At 46.8% G+C, this 15,567-nt stretch overlaps 1 protein-coding gene across 1 annotated transcript in view; it reads right to left on the bottom strand.

Annotated features, from left to right (window-relative positions):
• The window catches only part of LOC139264166 (nuclease EXOG, mitochondrial-like), a 69,578-nt gene extending 54,767 nt beyond the window's left edge, over positions 1-14,811 (bottom strand). Inside the window, 2 exon segments of the mRNA XM_070880252.1 lie at positions 5,328-5,477; positions 14,715-14,811. Coding sequence (XP_070736353.1) covers positions 5,328-5,477; positions 14,715-14,811 — 247 coding nt within the window.
• Between the last annotated feature and the right edge of the window lie 756 nt (positions 14,812-15,567).

The following is a 15,567-nucleotide window of genomic DNA, read 5'->3' as shown; positions in this document are numbered from 1 at the left end:
TAAGGGCTTAATTAAGAGGAGGAAAATAGAGTACAAGAGGAAGCTTGCAGGGAACATAAAAACTGACTGCAAAAGCTTCTATAAATATGTGAAGAGAAAAAGATTAGTGAAGACAAACGTAGGTCCCTTGCAGTCGGATTCAGGTGAATTTATAATGGGGAACAAAGAAATGGCAGACCAATTGAACAAATACTTCGGTTCTGTCTTCACGAAGGAAGACACAAATAACCTTCCGAATGTACTAGGGGAGAGTGGGTCTAGTGAGAAGGAGGAACTGAAGGATATCCTTATTAGGCGGGAAATCGTGTTAACGAAATTGATGGGATTGAAGGCCGATAAATCCCCGGGGCCTGATTGTCTGCATCCCAGAGTACTTAAGAAAGTGGCCCTAGAAATAGTGGGTGCATTGGTGATCATTTCCCAACAGTCTATCGACTCTGGATCAGTTCCGATGGACTGGAGGGTGGCTAATGTAACACCACTTTTTAAAAAAGGAGGGAGAGAGAAAACGGGTAATTATAGACCAGTTAGCCTGACATCAGTAGTGGGGAAAATGTTGGAATCAATCATTAAGGATGAAATAGCAGCGCATTTAGAAAGCAGTGATAGGATTGGTCCAAGTCAGCATGGATTTATGAAAGGGAAATCATGCTTGACCAATCTTCTGGAATTTTTTGAGGATGTAACTAGCAGAGTGGACAAGGGAGAACCAGTGGATGTGGTGTATTTGGACTTTCAAAAGGCTTTTGACTAGGTCCCACACAAGAGATTGGTGTGCAAAATCAAAGCGCATGGTATTGGGGGTAATATACTGACGTGGATAGAGAACTGGTTGGCAGACAGGAAGCAGAGAGTCGGGATAAACGGGTCCTTTTTAGAATGGCAGGCAGTGACCAGTGGAGTGCCGCAAGGCTCAGTGCTGGGACCCCAGCTCTTTACAATATACATTAACGATTTAGATGAAGGAATTGAGTGTAATATCTCCATATTTGCAGATGACACTAAACTAGGTGGCGGTGTGAGCTGTGAGGAGGATGCTAGGAGGCTGCAGGGTGACTTGGACAGGTTAGTTGAGTGGGCAAATGCATGGCAGATGCAGTATTATGTGGATAAATGTGAGGTTATCCATTTTGGGGGCAAAAACACGAAGGCAGTATATTATCTGAATGGCGGCAGATTAGGAAAAGGGGAGGTGCAATGAGACCTGGGTGTCATGGTTCATCAGTCATTGAAAGTTGGCATGCAGGTACAGCAGGTGGTGAAGAAGGCAAATGGTATGTTGGCCTTCACAGCTAGGGGATTTGAGTATAGGAGCAGGGAGGTCTTACTGCAGTTGTACAGGGCCTTAGTGAGGCCTCACCTGGAATATTGTGTTCAGTTTTGGTCTCTTAGTCTGAGGAAGGACATTCTTGCTATTGAGGGAGTGCAGCAAAGGTTCACCAGACTGATTCCAGGGATGGCTGGACTGTCATTTGAGGAGACTGGATCAACTGGAGTTTAGAAGGATGAGAGGGGATCTCATAGAAACGTATAAGATTCTGACGTGACTGGACAGGTTAGATGCAGGAAGAATGTTCCCGATGTTGGGGAAGTCCAGAACAGGGGACACAGTTTTAGGATAAGAGGTAAGCCATTTAGGACTGAGATGAGGAGAAACTTCTTCACTCAGAGAGTTGTTAACTTGTGGAATTCCCTGCCACAGAGAGTTGTTGATGCCAGTTCATTGGATATATTCAAGAGGGAGTTAGATATGGCCCTTGCGGCTAAGGGGATCAAGGGATATGGAGAGAAAGCAGGAAAGGGGTACTGAGGGAATGATCAGCCATGATCTTATTGAATGGTGGTGCAGGCTCGAATAGCCAAATGGCCTACTCCTGCACCTATTTTCTATGTTTCTAAACATGCAAAAATCATTTAGATCAGACCAAATTGCGATTTACTGACAACCAGGAACGACTTGAAAAGGACATCACCATAGACGATCCACCAACACACGCCCAACCGGCAATCAACCTCGCTGTCAATCACGAGGATGAACCCACCATCCCTGACAGTCCGGTCAGACCAGCCGCGGTGCAGTGCAGCAATGGTCCAACCAACTCTCACACACCAGGGTTTGAACTTAGACGATCAACCAGGGAGTGAAGGAATAACTTGTACTGAAGACTTTTGGGGAGGGGTTGGTGATGTTATGTATGTAACTATGTAATACTTGCCACCAGAGGGTGCGACTGTTGGAGTCCTAATGGTCACCTGCACACATGTGCTGGGCCAGTATAAAAGATTGACTGCCATGTTGTTTAGGCACTCTGGAGTTGTAATAAAGAAGGCTAAGGTCACACTAAGTTTAGCTCACAATACTGAGCCTCATGGAGTTCTTCTATACACAACAATTAAATGTTTATAGAAAAAAAAATTGGGGGGGGGGGGATTTTTTTTAATGTGTTTTAATAGTGTTAAAAATAAACTTACCTTAATGGACAGGGTTTTTACTATAAAAATGTGTATTTAAATGTAATTTTTATAAGTTTTAAAACGCTTACGCATAGCCTACTTTTACCAGGCATAAAAGTTTGAAGGATATTCGCTGGGCTCGAGATGGGCAAATACCCAATCTCTCCCACGCGGATCTACTTCTCCCAGGGATGCAGAGGATCTGTCAAGAGAAAGCTTGATCAATTAGAAAAGCCTGTTTTCGGCGCATGTTCATTGCGGCCCGAAAACCAGCTTTTGCGAGGCCTCGCCGGGTCTGTGCGCACTTCGTACGGACCCAGCGAGGCTGGAATTTTAGCCCCTATATCTCATCCGAAAGACGGCACCTCCGATAGAGCAGCGCTCCCTCAGCACTGCACTGGACTGTCAGCCTGGATTATGGAATCAAGTCTCTCGAGTGGGACCTGAACCCACGACATTCTGACCCAGAGGCGAGAGTGCTACCCATTGAGCCACGGCTGACACTTTAGTTGTAGAAATGTTAGTTTTTGTTTGTTAATTAAGGAAGGATAATTCCATTTTAAAGTAGTAAGCACTGAATATCTTAACCAAGACAGTACGAAAGTGCAGTGCTCCATCGATACTGCACTGGAGTGTCAGCCCACAAACTTTTGACCCAGAGGCGAGGGTGCTACCAACTATATACACGCAGGCACACACACGGAGGGCTATTTTCTGATAGAATGCAGTGAAATAAAACCCCAAATCAATTTTGCCCCACGCCACCTCCCATCTCTCCTGAAAGGAATTACAATTTCAAATTTTGAGGACAACACCAAATTGGGAGTGTGGTTGATACAGAGGAGGACCGTGACAAGATACAGGAAGACATAAATAAACTTGTAGAATAGGCTAATCAACTTTAATATTGATAAATGTGAGGTAGCACATTTTGGTAGAAAGATGAAGGAGGCCACATACTCCTTGGAAAGTAAGTGTCTACATTACAGCAGTGACTACTATTCAAAAAGTACTTCATTGGCTGTAAAGCACTTTGGGACGTCCTGCGGTCTTGAGATGGATGCATTGGTTGTAATTTACCAAAATTCCCTGGATTCTGGGGAGGTCGCAGCAGATTAGAAAACTGCAAATGTAACGCCGCTATTTAAAAAAGGAGGCAGACAAAAAGCAGGAAACTATAGACAAGTTACCCTAACATCTGTGGTTGGGAAAATGTTGGATTCCATTATTAAAGAAGCAGTAGCGGGACATCTGGAAAAGCAACATTTGGTCAGGCAGAGTCAGCATGGATTTATGAAGGGGAAGTCATGTTTGACAAATTTGCTGGAATTCTTTGAGGATGTAATGAACAGGGTGGATAAAGGGGAACCCGTGGATGTGGTATATTTGGACTTCCAGAAGGCATTTGAAAAGGTGCTGCATAAAAGGTTAATGAACAAGATAAAAGTTCACGGGGTTGGGGGTAATATATTAGATAGAGGATTGACTAACTAACAGAAAACAGAGAGTCGGGATAAATGGTTCATTCTCCGGTTGGCAATCAGTAACTAGTGGGGTGCCACAGGGATCAGTGCTGGGACCCCAACTATTTACAATCTATATTAATGACTTGGAAGAAGGGACCGAGTGTAACATAGCTAAGTTTGCTGACGATACAAAGATGGGAGGAAAAGCAATGTGTGAGGAGGACACAAAAAATCTGCAAAAGGCCATAGGCTAAGTGAGTGGCAAAAATTTGGCAGATGGAGTATAATGTTGGAAAGTGTGAGGTTATGCACTTTGGCAGAAAAAAATCAAAGAGCAAGTTATTATTTAAATGGAGAAAGATTGCAAAATGCTGCAGTACAGCGGGACCTGGGGGTACTTGTACATGAAACACAAAAGGATAGTATGCAGGTACAGCAAATGATTAGGAAGGCCAATGGAATCTTGGTCTTTAGTGCAAAGTGGATGGAGTATAAAAGCAGGAAAGTCTTGTTATAGTTATACAGGGTATTGGTGAGGCCACACCTGGAATACTGCGTGCAGTTTTGGTCTCCATTTTTACGAAAGAATATACTTGCTTTGGAGGCAGTTCAGAGAAGGTTCACTAGTTTAATTCCGGAGATGAGGGGGTTGATTTATGAGAAAGGTTGAGCAGTTTGGACCTTTACTCATTGGAATTCAGAAGAATGAGAGGTGATCTTATCGAAACGTATAAGGTTATGAGGGGGCTTGACAAGGTGGATGCAGAGAGGATGTTTCCACTGATAGGGGAGACTAGAACTAGAGGGCATGATCTTAGAATAAGGGGCCACCCATTTAAAACTAAGGTGAGGAGAAATTTCTTCTCTCAGAAGGTTGTGAATCTGTGGAATTCCTGCCTCAGAGAGCTGTGGAAGCTGGGACATTGTATAAATTTAAGACAGAGATAGACAGTTTCTTAACCTATAAGGGAATAAGGGGTTTTGGGGAGTAGACAGGGAAGTGGACCTGAGTTCATGATCAGATCAGTCTGATCGTATTAAGTGGCGGAGCAGGCTCGAGGGGCCATATGGCCCACTCCTGCTCCTATTTCTTATGTTCTTATGAGGTTGTGAAAGTCGCTGTACAAATACAAGTCTTTCTTTTCAACCACTCCCTGGGTAAAAAAGTTTCTCCTGAACTCCCTATTGGATTTCTTAGTAACTCTCTTATATTGTAAGTTTTAAAACTGGCAGGAGCAAAGGGCTGCTGTCCCATCTTTCAATTTGCCCACTTTGTCAAATGGTGTTTGGAACAGAGTCTTTGACAGGCACTGACAGTACAGGAGGAGGGGAACCAATCACTCCTGGTTTACAAAGCTACAAACACAAGGCAAAGCTGGTCAAGAGGTCTGGTTTTACAGGATGCACCTCGCACTTTTTCCTTTGTAAGATGCTCAAGAACCCATCTGGGAGTCCTCTTAGTCTGATCATAGGATGAGACATGATTGGTGCAATAGCGAACCCTTGTGCCAATCACAGGCAAGCCGTACTTTTCCAGCTGGCTGTCCTTTACAGGTTCTGCAGAGAGAAGAAAATAATCAGCCGTGAGCAGTGGTTGAAGAAACAAGGCAGGCAAAAAAAATGTTTTTTTTTTAACACAACAGGTCGGCTGTCAATGAGCGTTCGAAAACTAGAGCAGCTTCAGCATTGCTCAGACATCAGTGAATATAAACAAGGTCGTGGACTTCAAAATAGAGTAAGGATACCAAACAGCTTGCGCTGATAATGCAGCATTTTTAATTATGTGTCAACACACACAGTGCAGTGTGATTGGAGTGCAAAGTTGTCAAGTGGTATGAGACTACCTCTAGGAAGTTGTCCCAAATTACATAGGATATACGGCATATAAACAGGCCCTTCGGCCCAAACAGTCCATGCCGGCGTTTATGCTCCACTCGAGCCTCCTCCCATCTTACCTCATCTAAATCTATCTACATAACCCTCTATTCCCTTCTCCCTCATGTGTTTGTCTAGACTCCCCTTAAATGCATCCACACTATTCACTTCAACCACTCCCTGTGGTAACAAGTTCCACATTCTCACCACTCTTTCAGTAAAGAAGCTTCTTCTGAATTCCCTATTGGATTTCTTGGTGACTATCTTATATTGATGACCTCTAGTTATGCTCTTCCCCACAAGTGGAAACATTCTCTCTGTATCCACTCTATCAAAACCTTTCATCATTTTAAAGACCTCTATTAGGTCACCCGTCAACCTTCTTTTTTCAAGAGAAAAGAAACCCAGCCTGTTCATCCTTTCCTAATATGTATACCCTCGCAGTTCTGGTATCATCCTTGTAAATCTTCTCTGCACGTTCAGAAGTGCCTCTATATCCTTTTTATAATGTGGTGACCAGAACTGTACTCAGGACTGTAAGTGTGGTCTAATCATGGTTCGATACAGGTTTAGCATAACTTCCCTACTTTTCAATTCTACATCTCTAGAAATAAACCCTAGTGCTTGGTTTGCTTTTTTGTGGCCTTGCTAACCCATGTCGCAACTTTTAGTGATTTGTGTATTTATACTCCGAGGTCCCTTTGTTCCTCTACCCCACCTAGACTCGCACCCTCCAAGTAATAAGTGACCTCCCTATTCTTCCCGCCAGTTAAACTTCAGCCAGTTGCTGAACCGAGCAGGGTGCTGAGCTCTCCCAGGCCAGCCAATGGAAAGGAGACAGGCTGCGGAAATCAGGTCCATCAATCCCACATCACCATCAATGGATTCAGGTCTCAATCTGGTATCTGTCGTCATAGAGGCCCCCTGACTCTGCTTCCCATTCATACATTCACTCATTCATTCGGAAGCTGGATTCATTGTTCATTGGATTTGTGGACAGTTAAAGGAAAAAAACAAGAGCTGAATAAGAGGTGATCTTATCGAAACATGTAAGATAATGAGGGGACTCGACAAGGTGGATGCAGAGGGGATATTTCCACTCAGGGGAAACTAAAACTAGGGGACATAGTCTCAGAATAAGGGGTCGCCCATTTAAAACTGAGATGAGTAGGAATTTCTTCTCTCAGAGGGTTGTCAATCTGTGGAATTCTCTGCCCCAGAGAGCTGTGGAGGCTGGGTCATTGAATATATTTAAGGCGGAGATAGACAGATTTTTGAGGGATAAAGGAGTAAAGGGTTATGGGGAGCAGGTAGGGATGTGGAGATGAGTCCATGATCAGATCAGCAGTGATCTTATTGAATGGCGGAGCAGGCTCGAGGAGCCAAATGGCTGACTCCTGTTCCTATTTCTTATGTTCTTATGTAACAACATGTATTTAAATAGTGCCTTTAACAGAGTAAAACGTCCCAAGGCGCTTCACAGGAGCGATATCAAACAAAATTTGACACCGAGCCACATAAGGAGAAATTAAAAATGGAAACAGAAAATGCTGGAAATACTCCGCAGATAAGCCATTTTCTGTTTCTATTTCAGATTTCCAGCATCCGCGGTATTTTACTTTTGTAAGGAGAAATGACAGCAGATGACCAAATGCTTGGTCTAAGAGGAAGGATTTAAGGAGCGCCTTAAAAGAGGAAAGAGAGGAAGAGAGGAGAGGTTTAGGGAAGGAATTCCAGAGCTTAGGGCCTTGGCAGCTGAAGGCATGATCACCAATGGGGGAGCGATGAAAAGTGTGGTGCTCAAGTGACCAGTCAGAGGAGCGCAGAAATCTTGGCTGGGGGGGGGGGGGGGGCTGCGACGGGGGGTCGTAGGGCTGGAGGAGATTAGAGAGATAGGGAAGGGCGAAGCCATGGAGACTTGCATTTATATAGCGCCTTTCATGACCACCAGACGTCCCAGAGCATTTCACAGCCAATGAAGTACTTTTGACGTGTAGTCACTGTTGTAATGTGGTAAACGCAGCAGCCAATTTGCGCATAGCAAGCTCCCACAAACAGCAACATGATGACGACCAGATAATCTGTTTTAATGATATTGATTGAGGGATAAATACTGGCCAGGACACCGAGGAGAACTCCCTTGCTCTTCTTCGAAATAATGTCATGGGATGTTTTACATTCACCTGAGAGAGCAGACGTGGCCTCGGTTTAACATCTCATCTGAAAGACGGCACCTCCAACAGTGCAGCACTCCCTCAGCTCTGAACTGGAGCGTCAGCCTGGATTTTGTGCTCAATTCTCAGGAGTGGGGCCTGAATCCACAACCTTCTGACTCAGACGAGAGTGCTGCCCACTGAGCCACGGCTGACACCTTACAGCAGACCAATCAATTGTCACTCATTTAGATTGAGACTCACTCAATTTGGATCAAAAATATCACCTGTTTTTACTTACCGCACTCTTGGAAATAAATGATGATGATCATCATAGGCAGTCCCTCGGAATCGAGGAACACTTGCTTCCACTCTAAAAATGACTCTTTAGGTGGCTGAACAGTCCAATACGAGAACCACAGTCCCTGTCACAGGTGAGACAGATAGTCGTTGAGGGAAGGGGTGGGTGAGACTGGTTTGCCGCACATTCTTTCCACTGCCTGCGCTTGATTTCTGTACGCTCTCGGCGATGAGACTCGAGGTGCTCAGCGCACTCTCGGATGCACTTCCTCCACTTAGGGCGGTCTTTGGCCAGGGACTCCCAGGTGTCAGGGGGGATGTTGCACTTTATCAGGGAGGCTTTGTAACGTTTCCTGTGCCCACCTTTGGCTCGTTTGCCGTGAAGGAGTTCAAGTAGAGCGCTTGCTTTAGGAGCCTCGTGTCTGGCATGCGAACTATGTGGCCTGTCCAGCAGAGCTGATCAAGTGTGGTCAGTGCTTCAATGTTGGGGATGTTGGCCTGGGCGAGGATGCTAATGTTGGTGCGCCTGTCCAGGGGATTTGCAGGATCTTGTGGAGACATCGTTGGTGGTATTTCTCCAGCGACATGAGGTGTCTACTGTACATGGTCCATGTCTCTGAGCCATACAGGAGGGCGGGTATTACTACAGCCCTGCAGACCATGAGCTTGATGGTGGATTTGACGGCCTGGTCTTCAAATACTCTTTTCCTCAGGTGGCCGAAGGCTGCGCTGGCGCACTGGAATCTCGTCGTCAATGTCTGCTCTTGTTGATAAGAGGCTCCCGAGGTATGGGAAATGGTCCACGTTGTCCAGGGCCGTGCCGTGGACCTTGATGACTGGGGGGATGGGGGAAGAGAAACAGGTTTGCAACACTCATTCTGAACTCAAATATCTCCTTACAGTGGATGACGGCCCTGGTGTACCGTGATTTTCTACTGCCAGAATTTACTGCGTGTCACTCGCTGAGTAAATGCAGTATTTAGAATCAGAAAAGCAGGATGGGGTGGAGGGTGATCGTGCCACCTCAGTGGTCGGTGGGGGCCGAGGTGGGTGGTGTGAGGCATCTGAGGGCAGGAACAAGATGGTTGCTATTTAGAAATCTAGGGGCGGTGGGGGTGGGTTTGAAATATCCCAGTGGTCAGACAGTGGGAGTGATGTGCTATTTCAAGGCCCAGGAGGGTGCTCATGGGTCACGGCAGCGGTTCAGCTGTCCAAGGGGCACAAGCCGGGTAAACTATCTTGGGGGCCCCAAGGGGATGGTGGAGGGTGAAAGTATTTCAAGGGCACATGGGAGAAGTTCAATTATCTGAATAGGCTCAAGCATTGAATTATCTCAGGGACCCAAGAGTGCGGGGTAAGGAGAGTGAGGGGTAAATGATCTCAGGGACCCAGAGGTGCAGGGGAGGTTAGATTATCCCAGACACCCTACTGAAGGATTAAAAATCCTATTAAAGGATATTATGAGGGAGATGGAAACAAACTATTTCCTCTGGTGGTCCAGAACAAGGGAACATAATCTTAAAAGAACTCAGCCATTCAGGGGTGATGTCAGGAAGCACTTCTTCACACAAAGGGTAGTGGAATCTTCAACTCTCTCCCCACAACTCTCTCCCCCAAAAGGCTATGGATGGTGGAGAACAATTGGAGCTTCTAAGATTGAGATTGGTAAGATTTTTGTTCGGGGCGGACTGGTTGGGCTGGGTGCTCTTTGCCTTTCCGTTATTGTTCATGGGTTTGTATGTAACCTTTAGGGCTGCTGACCAAGGGCCATGCGGCTCTTTGTCGGCCGGCGCAGACACGATGGGCCAAAATGGCCTCCATCTGCGCTGTAAATGTCTATGTTTCTATGAAAGGCATCAAGGGATAGGGAGCAAAGATAGGAAAATGGAGTTAAGCTACAAATCGGCCATGATCTAATTGAATGATGGAATAGGCTCGAGGTGCTGAACGGCCTCCTGCTAAGGGTATAGGGGCTGGGCTAAATTATTGCAGGGGTGTTCCAGTGTTTCAGCCAACCGCCTTTACACACGTCCCCATATACTATGGTTCAGGTTACTGGTCCATTGTGTTAACGGAGTCATATTGACAATGCAGTCAACCGACATTGCGTCACAATGACTATTGGCACTGTGCAATTTAGTGTTAGTCGTCAGTGTTAGAAAATAATCTCCTCCAGTCCTACAACCCTCCGAGATCTCTGTGCTGCACCAATTCTGGCCTCTTGAGCATCCCTGATTTTAATTGGTGGCCGTGCCTTCAGCTGTCTAGGCTCCAAGCTCTGGAATTTCTTCCCTAAAAAGAGTGATCACAGTATGGTTGAATTTGTAATACAGATTGAGGGTGAGGAAGTAGTGTCTCAAACGAGCATACTATGCTTAAACAAAGGAGACTACAGTGGGATGAGGGAAGAGTTGGCTAAAGTAGACTGGAAACACAGACTAAACGGTGGCACAATTGAGGAACAGTGGAGGACTTTTAAGGAGCTCTTTCATAGTGCTCAACAAAAATATATTCCAGTGAAAAAGAAGGGCGGTAAGAGAAGGGATAACCAGCCGTGGATAACCAGGGAAATTAAGAAGAGTATCAAATTAAAAACCAATGCGAATAAGGTGGCCAAGGTTAGTGGGAAAATAGAAGATTGGGAAAATTTTACACGACAGCAAAGAATGACTAAGAAAGCAATAAAGAAAGGAAAGATAGATTACGAAGGTAAACTTGAGCAAAACAGAAAAAGGATAGTAAAAGCTTTTACAGATATATAAAACGGAAAAGAGTGACTAAAGTAAATGTTGGTCCCTTAGAAGATGAGAAGGGGGATTTAATAATGGGAAATGTGGAAATGGCTGAGACCTTAAACAATTATTTTGCTTCGGTCTTCACAGGGGAAGACACAGAAACCATGCCAGAAATTGCTGGTCACAGGAATGTGGGAAGGGAGGACCTGGAGACAATCACGATCACTAGGTGGGTAGTGCTGGACAGGCTAATGGGACTCAAAGTAGACAAGTCCCCTCATCCTGATGAAATGCATCCCAGGGTATTAAAAGAGTTGGTAGAAGTTATAGCAGATGCATTCGTTATAATCTACCAAAATTCTCTGGACTCTGGGGAGGTACCAGCGGATTGGAAAGCAGCTAATGTAACGCCTCTGTTTAAAAAAGGGGGCAGACAAAAGGCAGGTAACTATAGGCCGGTTAGTTTAACATCTGTAGGGGGGAAAATGCTTGAAACTATCATTAAGGAAGAAAGAGCGGGACATCTAGATAGGAATAGTGCAATCAAGCAGACGCAGCATGGATTCATGAAGGGAAAATCATGTTTAACTAATTTACTGGAATTCTTTGAGGATATAACGAGCATGGTGGATAGAGGTGTACCGATGGATGTGGTGTATTGAGATTTTCAAAAGGCATTCGATAAGATGCCACACAAAAGGTTACTGCAGAAGATACGGAGTCAGTGGAAATGTATTAGCATGGTTAGAGAATTGGCTGGCTAACAGAAAGCAGAGAGTCAGAATAAATGGGTCCTTTTCGGGTTGGAAATCGGTGGTTAGTGGTGTGCCACAGGGATCGGTGCTGGGACCACAACTGTTTACAATATACATAGATGACCTGGAAGAGGGGACAGAGTGTAGTGTAACAAAATTTGCAGATGACACAAAGATTAGTGGGAAAGTGGGTTGTGTAGAGGACACAGAGAGGTTGCAAAGAGATTTAGATAGGTTAAGCGAATGGGCTAAGGTTTGGCAGATGGAATACAATGTCGGAAAGTGTGAGGTCATCCATCTTGGGAAAAAAAACAAAAAAAGGGAATACTATTTGAATGGGGAGAAATTACAACATGCTGAGGTGCAGAGGGACTTGGGGGTCCTTGTGCATGAATCCCAAAAAGTTAGTTTGCAGGTGCAGCAGGTAATCAGGAAGGCGAATGGAATGTTGGCCTTCATTGCGAGAGGGATGGAATACAAAAGCAGGGAGGTCCTTCTACAACTGTATAGGGTATTGGTGAGGCCGCACCTGGAGTACTGCGTGCAGTTTTGGTCGCCTTACTTAAGGAAGGATATACTGGCTTTGGAGGGGGTACAGAGACGATTCACTAGGTTGATTCCGGAGATGAGGGGGTTACCTTATGATGATAGATTGAGTAGACTGGGTCTTTACTCGTTGGAGTTCAGAAGGATGAGAGGTGATCTTATAGAAACATTTAAAATAATGAAAGGGATAGACAAGATAGAGGCAGAGAGGTTGTTTCCACTGGTCGGGGAAGACTAGAACTAGGGAGCACAGCCTCAAAATACGGGGGAGCCAATTTAAAACCGAGTTGAGAAGGAATTTCTTCTCCCAGAGGGTTGTGAATCTGTGGAATTCTCTGCCCAAGGAAGCAGTTGAGGCTAGCTCATTGAATGTATTCAAGTCACAGATAGATAGATTTTTAACTAATAAGGGAATTAAGGGTTATGGGAGCGGGCGGGTAAGTGGAGCTGAGTCCACTTACACTGGCTCGAGCCCGATCAGCCATGATCTTGTTGAATGGCGGAGCAGGCTTGAGGGGCTAGATGGCCTACTCCTGTTCCTAATTCTTATGTTCTTATGTAAAGATGTCTTACTGCAATTATATAGGGCCCTGGTGAGAACACACCTGGAGTATTGTGTAAAGTTTTGGTCTCCTTGCCAGAGTTCAACGAAGGGTCACCAGACTGATTCCTGGGATGGGGGGGCGGATTGTCCTCTGAGGAGAGATTGAGTAGACTAGGCCTATATTCTCTAGAGTTCAGAAGAAATAGAGGTGATCTCATTGAAACATACACAATTCTTACAGGGTTTGACATGCTAGATGCAGGGAGGAGGTTTCCTCTGGCTGGAGAGTCTAGAATCAGGGGTTACAGTCTCAGAAAGGGGTCGGCCATTTAGGACTGAGATAAGGAGAATTTTTTTCACTCAGAGGGTGGTGAATCTTTGGAATACCCTACCAGAGAACTGTGGATGCTCAGGGAGTATAGATTTTTTGGATATTAAGGAAATCAAGGGATTATGGTGCCGGAAAGTGGAGTTGAGGTAAAAGATCAGCCATAAAAAGAAAAGAAAGCCTTGGATTTATATAGTGCCTTTCACGACCACTGGACATCTCAAAGAGCTTTACAGCCAATGAAGTATATTCATTATTGTAATGTAAGAAACACGGCAGCCATTTTGCACACAAGCATGCACCCACAAACAGCAATGTGATAATGACCAGATATTCTTTTTGTTATGTTGATTGAGGGATAAATATTGGCCAGGACACCAGGGATAACTCCCCTGCTTTTCTTCGAAATAGTGTCAGTCTAGATTTTTTTGTACTCAAGTCCCTAAGACTGGGACTTGAACCCACAACCTTCTGACTCAGAGGCAAGAATGCTAACCACGGAGCCACAGCTGTCACAACCATGATCTCATTGAATGACGGAGCAGGCTCGAGGGGCCAAATGGCCTACTCCTGCTTCTAATTCTTATGTTCTTAAACCACTCTGTCCTCTCTCTGCTCATTTCAGATGCTCCTGAAAACCGATCTCTTTGACCAAGCTTTTGACCACCTGTCCAGATATCTCTGAGACTCGTGTCGAATTTTTGTTTGAAAATACTGCAGTAAAACGCCTTTGGATGGTGTATTTTTTTTTAACAAAGTACTTACAGCACAAAAACAGGCCCTTCGGCCCAACAGGTTATGCCGGTCTCCTCTTACCCCTACTTCATCTAAACTCCATCAACAAATCCTTCTATTGCTTAACCAGATTCCACTTGAAGATGTTATATCAATGCAAGTTGTTCATAGAATCATAGAAATTTGCAGCACAGAAGGAGGCCATTTCGGCCCATCGTGTTTGCGCCGGCCAACAAGAGACTATCAAGCCTAATCCCACTTTCCAGCTCTAAGTCTGTAACCCTGCAGGTTACGGCACTTCAAGTGCACATCCAAGTACTTTATAAATGTGGTGAAGGTTTCTGCCTCTACCACTCTTTCAGGACGTGAGTTCCAGACCTCCACCACCCTCTGCGTGAAGAAACTTCCCCTCAAATCCCCTCTAAACCTCCCCCAATTACTTTAAATCTATGCCCACTGGTAATGGTTGTTGTTAGAGGTTAAGGTTAGGACGAGGGGTTGGGTTAGGGGCTAAGGGTAAATGTTAAGGGCCAAGGGTAAAGGGGCTAAGGGTAAAGGGGCTAAGAGTAAAGGTTAAGAGGGTAAGGGTTAGAGACTAAAGGTAAAGGTTAAGGGTTAGAGGCTAAGGGTAAAGGTTAAAGGCTAAGGGTAAAGGTTAAGGGTTAGAGGCTAAGGGTAAAGGTTAAAGGATAAGGGTAAAGGTTAAGGGTTAGAGGCTAAAGGTAAAGGTTAAGGGTTAGAGGTTAAGGGTCAGGGTTTGGCAGCGCCTCGGGCTGCACGGGTCGCCCTACACCCCCCTCCCGCCGCCGGTTCTAGTGCAGGCCCAGCACGCAGCCGGTGGAGCCGAGGAGCGAGCCGGCCTGCAAGCCCGCGCCGAAGCTGCGCCGGACCCGAGCAGAGACCCAGCCGGCACACCTCATCGCTCGCAGCATCCATTGCCCGGCCATTGCAGCCCGTCGCCCAGCAACCCGAGCAGCTCAACCCCGGACCCGGCTCCTCCCAACACAGCGGCACCCAGCGCTCGGCGGACCGCCACCCTCGGGACCGACTCCTCCCAACACAGCGCCACCCAGCGCCTGGCGGACCCGCCTCCTCCCAGCACAGCGCCACCCAGCGCTCGGCGGACCCGCCTCCTCCCAGCACAGCGCCAGCCAGCGCTCGGCGGACCCGCCTCCTCCCAGCACAGCGCCACCCAGCGCTCGGCGGACCCACCTCCTCCCAACACAGCGCCACCCAGCACCTGGCGGACCCGCCTCCTCCCAGCACAGCGCCACCCAGCGCCCGGCGGACCCACCTCCTCCCAGCACAGCGCCACCCAGAGCCCGGCGGACCGCCACCCTCGGGACCGACTCCTCCCAACACAGCGCCAGCCAGCGCTCGGCGGACCCGCCTCCTCCCAGCACAGCGCCACCCAGCGCTCGGCGGACCCGCCTCCTCCCAGCACAGCGCCACCCAGCGCTCGGCGGACCTGACTCCTCCCAGCACAGCGCCACCCAGCGCTCGGCGGACCTGACTCCTCCCAGCACAGCGTCACCCAGCGCTCGGCGGACCTGACTCCTCCCAGCACAGCGCCACCCAGCGCTCGGCGGACCCGCCTCCTCCCAGCACAGCGCCACCCAGCGCTCGGCGGACCTGACTCCTCCCAGCACAGCGCCACCCAGCGCTCGGCGGACCTG

Source organism: Pristiophorus japonicus, chromosome 5, assembly GCF_044704955.1.
Source record: "Pristiophorus japonicus isolate sPriJap1 chromosome 5, sPriJap1.hap1, whole genome shotgun sequence".
In the NCBI taxonomy this organism is placed as follows: domain Eukaryota; kingdom Metazoa; phylum Chordata; class Chondrichthyes; family Pristiophoridae; genus Pristiophorus; species Pristiophorus japonicus.
This window is presented reverse-complemented; position numbering and strand designations above follow the sequence as displayed.